The 7,129-nt window shown below is 31.2% G+C and overlaps 1 protein-coding gene across 1 annotated transcript; it reads left to right on the top strand.

Moving 5' to 3' along the window:
• Positions 1-53: 53 nt before the first annotated feature.
• Positions 54-3,077, top strand: LOC134710567 (glutaredoxin-related protein 5, mitochondrial-like). Its single transcript, XM_063570943.1, has 2 exons — positions 54-371; positions 2,358-3,077. The coding sequence occupies exons 1-2, from the start codon at positions 104-106 to the stop codon at positions 2,525-2,527; spliced, it is 438 nt and encodes a 145-aa protein (XP_063427013.1). The 5' UTR covers positions 54-103; the 3' UTR covers positions 2,528-3,077.
• The last annotated feature ends 4,052 nt before the right edge of the window (positions 3,078-7,129 follow it).

The following is a 7,129-nucleotide window of genomic DNA, read 5'->3' as shown; positions in this document are numbered from 1 at the left end:
TAGACTCTCGGGATTTATCTTTGAAATCGTCGTAGGGTTCCGAAAGAATAAAAAGAACTTGCTAAAATTAGTTTTCCTTGCTTCTCCTTGCATAAGCTTAAAAATGAATCGACTACTACGATCTACAGTGTCCTTGCTTAATACCGAGAACAGGTCAACATATTGTAGACTTCTTGCATATTATTCACAAAATACTGGAAGCAAAGAACACATTGACGGTCTTGTCAAAGACAAAAAAGTTGTTTTATTCATGAAGGGCACCCCTGATCAGCCCATGTGTGGCTTTAGTAGATTGGTAGTGCAGTGTCTAAATATGCATGGTGTTGAATTCAAAGCACATAATGTTCTTCAAGATGAAAGTTTGAGACAAGGTATATTTTAATTATAATTTAGATTTTTTGTTTTGCATTCTTATGCAACAAAATTGATAAAAAGTTGGAGTATAAAGGTATTCAAATACCAGTTGTGTTTTATAAAGTTTGTAACACTTTAGTTTACGAAAGCAAGTCGATTTTTTTAATTGGAAACTCCATGTATACTAGTTCAGTGATAATGGACGTCATACTTAACTCCGAATTATACACAAGAAACTAAAATTAAAAATCAGAAGACTAACAAAGGCCAGAGGCTCCTGACTTGGGACAGGTGCAAAATTGCAGCAGGGTTAAACATGTTAATCATGTTTATGAGATCTCAACCCCACCCCATACCTCTAGCCAATGTAGAAAAGTAAACGCGTAACAATACACACATTAAAATTCAGTTCAAGAGAAGTCTGAGTCCGATGTCAGAAGATGTAACAAAAGAAAATAAACAAAATGACAATAATACATAAATAACAACAGACTTCTAGCAGTTTACTAACATGTCAGCTATACATATAATGCTCTACCACAAAAGACATGAAAGCCGCAAAAATCCATCCTTTTAGATACCAAAGTAAAAGAAGTCTGATATCTTAACATACAGAAGAACCTATTATTATCATGGTACATGTTAGGCCAGGATTTTTTAATTTGTTGATTTATGGATCTGCCGACCCGATTTTGCTGATTTCCAGAATAAAAATAAAATTGGCTTTTCAGGCTTTTTTATTCTCGCCAGCCCTAACAAATGCATTATCCCTGGGGGAAAATTTAAATATCCTTTTCTTATGAAATGAAATGCATTAATCACTAACAGAATTAAGTGATGACACTTTCTGTTGTGAAAAAAATAAACTTCCAGTTTACGTTTCTAAAAATAGACAAATCAATTATAAATGACCTTGAAATGTCGTTTGCGCAAATAATTTTTCGGAACGAAACCTGTGTTTAAAACAAATTTCACAATAAGTTCGTTTCCCTTCTTTGTCATCAGTCCGTAAGATGCATGTTCTTGTCCAAATGTGGACCGGTGGAAGTTCAAGACATCAAGTTAAAGTACTGAATTTTAACAAATCATTTGATATTTTCTTGTTTCATAGATAATAAAAAAATATCGTCCATTTGGATAAAAAATGGGAATGCATGACAACAGATTTTTAAACCTGATATTCTCGTTTTTCCAGTGGACGAGTCTATTAATTTTCTAACAAGTGTGTTGAAAATTATTTTCGTACTACGTTTTTACAATTTTTTCTTTATCAGTTTTCGTGCTTATTATTTTTTACCAAGTTTTAATTAAGAGCTACTGTCATGAATCTGTTTATCTTGTTTGTGAAATGACGATTTAATTTCGTGTTTGTCCGTGTACCCCCCTTTTTTTATGGGAAATTATTAGACAGTCATGTGATGTTGGCAAATTGAGCAATAATATTTCATCAAACTATAATTCAAGAATGATGACAAAATAGTATGACAAACATATTATAAGATAGGTGAAATATATTTTTATTTTGCATATCAGTTTTCTGTCTCGAAAGATCTTTTTTTTCTTTTTTTCCCGACCGACCGACCCGACTTTTTCTTGGAGAAAATCCATAAACCAACAAATTAAAAAAACGTGGCCTTACTGAAGTATACAGTTTTACATTGTATATGGGTTTTGTGTCACATGTGTGTCAATGTCTTTGATCTTTTGGCAAACTTTAAATAATTACCACGAACATCACTTTGATTTTCTTTGTTTTTAATTCTTATCATGCTTATGTTAGGATCCGACCCTTTCATCTTCATTTGTCGGATTATAGCTCTTTTGACCTTACCCAACAATAATATCAAAGATCTTTTCTTGTCATAAAAAAAGATATGCAGGAATATATGAGTAAGTTGTTAAAAAAGATTAGTTAAGTTGTCTCAGAAAGTCTGTGATTGGTTGCCAGGTCATCAAACTAACATTACTATGTATGGTTCTTAGACTGTTCATTTTTTTTCCAGGAATAAAAGATTACAGTAACTGGCCAACCATACCTCAGGTTTATTTAAATGGTGAATTTATTGGAGGTTCTGATGTGTTGGTGGAGATGCACAAAAATGGAGAACTTGTGGATGAATTGCAGAAAATTGGAATCCGATCGGCTTTGTTAGATCATAAAGACAGTTCTTGAAATCCTATGGCTGACATTGAGAGAGCAAAAAATGATATTTAAACAGCTTTGTACTCATCACCTTGTTTTTTCATAGTTTAACTATTGTGAATGTATCATAAAACAACAATGCAATGTTTTGTAAACATCATGAATTTTAAACATGTCAAATATATTAAAATGATATTGAAAATGGCAGAAGAATGGAAAATTTGAAATATTGCAGTAAACAAGAATAATTTTTAAGATTTGGATGTATGATTGAAAGACATTTTTGTCATAAAAAAAATAAAATCTGACAGAAATATTATCCTGTCTCTTTCATGTCTGTCATGTCTGTTGTAATATTATTAAGAATGCAATGTGAAGCGTTTTTCACACTCAGCTTTTCATTTTTGATTGCCATATTAATTATGATGCCTTTGTCCTTTAAATCTTTCCTTTTTGCTTAATGAACTAGGAGACATATATATTGTAAAAGTGTTTAATGTATTTCTAATGTGAAATCATTCAAAATATCTTGTTTTTTTCTAGTATCAATATTCTTATTTTAATACAGTTTGAAACACTATATACTTCATTTGTTTTCTTTTCTACACTGGAAGTCTCCGGATCCAAACAAATTTACTTTCCATAAGATCATATATATATAATATTATACAAATATAGCCTTTGTATGAGGTTGATACAAGGATATATTGACCTCGTACAATGGCTATATTTGTTATATTATTAATTTCAGACCATTATACATAATTGTATTAAAATCGTCTTTGATTTTGTTTGAATTTTATAGATATCATATTGTTTCCTTGACAATAACAACATATTAGTTGTTATTTATTATATACTTTTTTTTTGGACATCTTATGTATTTGAAGATTTTTTTCGTCTCATAATCCATTACAGATATCATTTGTTTCAAAACGTTTAACAATATCCTGAAATACATTACATGACGTCACAAAGTAAATCGGTTTTTATATATTCTAAAAATAACCATGCAATATGCAGTATGCTTTTTGCTATCCGCTGATTTCTCTCTGCCTTCAAAAATATAGTTTAACACGTGACTTTCCCTAAACAAATCAAATTTGTTAAAATATACGAATTAATAATATAAAGAAATGTTTATGAAGTTACTGTGTGATATTTACTTATATTATTAATTCGTATATTTTAACAAATTTGATTCGTTTAGGGATAGTCACATGTTGAAACTATATTTTCAAAGGTAGAGAGAAAACGGCGGATAGCAAAAAGCATATTGACCGGCAAAAAGCATATCGCACGGTTATTTTTAGGATATCTAAAAACCGATATACTTTGTGACGTCATGTAATGAATTTCAGGATATTGTTTAACGTTTTGAAACACATGATATCTGTGATCGATTATTTGACGAAAAAAATCTTCAAATACATAAGATGTCCAAAAAAAAAGTAAATTAAATAACAACTAATATGTTGTTATTGTCTAGGAGACAATGTAATATCTATAAAATTCTAACAAACCTAAATGACGATTTTGATACAAATATGGTTGCAAATTAATAATATAACAAATATAGCCTTTGTATGAGGTCAATACAGGATATATCCACCCAAAGGAGTATATCGACCTCGGACTTCATCCTCAGTCAATATACTTCTTTCAGGTCAATATATCCTTTTATTAAATGATACGAGGAAATAAGCCCTAATACGGATAAATCAGCATGTGCAATATTAAAAACGTTCCACTGTCGATATAAATCAAGATTTAATATTGCTCTTTGAACAGGGCCAATACAGAAAAAACAGGGCCAATACAGAAAAAAGCGGGAAAAAAGCCGTATTAGCCCTAGGGCTAATACAGGACGTTCACTTCCGGTTTTCAATTTTCTTACGCCATTACTTAACTTTTGAAGTATCGTTATGCATAAAAACATTTGTATAATATTTTTTAGACTAAAGTCATAAAATAAACAGGTCAAATGATATGCAATGTTTTGTAACGTCTTAAAGTTTTGAAACGGAAAAAACAGGGCCAATACAGAAAAAAGTGGGAAAAAAGCTGTATTGGCCCATGGGCTAATACGGGACGTTCACTTCCAGTTTTTAATTCTCTTATAATCATTTAATAAAAGTGTTATGAACTGGCTGTTTCTGTATTGGCACTGGTATAGATTCTCGGTCAGCTGTATTGGCCCTCGACCCTACGGGTCTCGAGGCCAATACAGCAAACCTTGAATCTATACCAGTGCCAATACAGACACAGCCAGTTAATAACACTATAGTATCGACCTCATACAAAGGCTATATTTGTATATTAAAAACAGCAGTCAATATTGATAATTCAAGAGTAGATAAGATAAGATAAGATAATTTTTATTAACCAATCATGGTGCCCAAAATTTGAGCTATACAATCAAATGAATGAATTACAAAATAAAGCACAGAAAATGATTAGAATGATTAAAGTACATTTAGACAACAAAAAACAAAAACAACACATGAATACACATTTACACTAATTAACCTGATATAAACCAAGTAGAAGAACCATACCTTCTCAGAAGTTTCAATGGGAGATAATCTAAAATCATTGATATATTTTGAGATATTAATCTTATCTCCCTTTATTTTTAGCTTAAAGTATATTTCCCTTAAGTATTTTAAAGAATAATTCAAAGAAAACTGAGTTATGCATAATTTTAGATGAAATAATTCTTAACCTTAAATTTGGAAAATTTATTTAGTAACTAAAAAAGTAATACTATTTATCATATTTTGCATGGCATTAGTGTAAGGATCTCCATAAACATTCTCTGAATTATTGTTTATGAAGTGGAATTAAAGCCTAATAGGATTGCAAATAAAAAAAAAAATAATGTGGTGTAATTGCAAATGAGACAACTATCCACAAGACACCAAATGAAACTGAAATAAACAACTATAGGTCACCCTATGGTTTTCAACAATGAGTTAATACATCCTGCATAGTCAGCTATAAAAGGCCTTAAATAACAAATGAAAAACAATTCTAACAAGAAAACTGACAGTCATTTGTATGAACAGAATAATGAATAAAAAACAAATATGCAACACAGCAACAAATGACAAACACTGAATGTCAGGCTCCTGATTTCGGACAGGAACATACAGAATGTGCCATGGTCAAACTAGTTAATTGGCGCTTACCTCTTACATGAGACAATGGTGTAACAGTAAAACATAAGGACAAACAATGTGAAACAAGAAACACATATGAGAAACAGCAATAAAAGTGGTTAAAATTCCTATTAGAAAGCATCTAAAAGAGAAATGGAGAAAATGCATAACAAGCAGTTCTTGAATTTAAACCACACCACTTGGTCAATTATTTTCTCGCCTACAACAAAAGTTGCATATGCCCAAAATGGGAAACTTTGTATAAAGCATCATATTTCATGTATGTAAAAGATCTAAATGCTTCATATCTTGTATGCGGATACCTTATATGACAAAGTTTCTGTCTGTTATATGTCCATTGCCCTTGACCTCATTTTCATTGTTCAGTGACTGCTTGGAAAATATATTTTTTTTGGTCATGTGTCATTTATTATGAGTAATAGGATAACCATATTTGTATATGGGTTCCTTGCAATGTCTACATGTCTGTCAGACAGGGTTCAGTTGACCTCAATGGTGGACAACCTTATTTCATAGATCAGGGATTAAGTTTAACTTTTATGATTAGAGTCATTTATCACAAGCACTTGGTTAACTTTATGGGGTGTCAGTCTGGTGGGTTTCACCTGACCTTGACTTCATATTCATGGTTCATTGGACAATGTTAAGTTTTTGTGTTTTGGTTTGTTTTTCAAGTACTAAGCAATAGGTTAACTATATTTAGTGTATTGAATGATTGTAAGGTTTACATGTTGATCTTGCTGATATCATCTGAACATGACTTCATTTTCATGGTTCATTGCTCAATTTTTTATTCTGTTTTTTCAAATACTATATTAGCAATGTGTATGGAATAGTTGTAAAGTGTATATTTCAATCTGCCAAGTTTATCTGACCTCGAACTCATTGTCATGGGTCTTAAAAAAAATATGTTTTGGTTTGGTTGATTTCTTAGATACTAAAACCTTTATATAGTAAAAGGGCCACTATATTTTTGTGTATTAAAGATTGTAAGGTGTTCACTCTGTCTGGCAGGGTTCAACTATGACCTTGACTTGCATTTTAATTTTTCATTGGAAAGTGTTTTCATGGTTTTATCAGTTTATCAAATACTGTAAGCAGTAGTTCAATTATATTTGGTGTATGGAATGCTTGTAAGATGTATATGTCTTTCTGTATGGGTTCACATTGAACTCATTTGCATGGTGCATTGCTAAGTTTTAATGGTTAAGGCCAGTTTTGCAGGTTCTATAAGCAATAGGCCCACTATATTTGGTGTATGGAATGATTGTAAGGTGTAGTTGTCTCTCTGGTATGGTTCATCTGACCATGATCACATTTCCATGGATCATCTGCATTAGGTTTATGTGATACTTGTAGTAAAACCCTCATATTTAAGACTTTCAAGTTTTTAACATGAATTTAATCATAAGTAAAGCAGGCAAGACATTTTAGAGTGTGCATTCTTGTC

This window comes from Mytilus trossulus, chromosome 3 (genome assembly GCF_036588685.1).
Source record: "Mytilus trossulus isolate FHL-02 chromosome 3, PNRI_Mtr1.1.1.hap1, whole genome shotgun sequence".
NCBI classification, from domain to species: Eukaryota; Metazoa; Mollusca; class Bivalvia; order Mytilida; family Mytilidae; genus Mytilus; species Mytilus trossulus.
The sequence above is the reverse complement of the archived record's forward strand: the minus strand, read 5'-3'. Positions and strand labels throughout refer to the sequence as shown.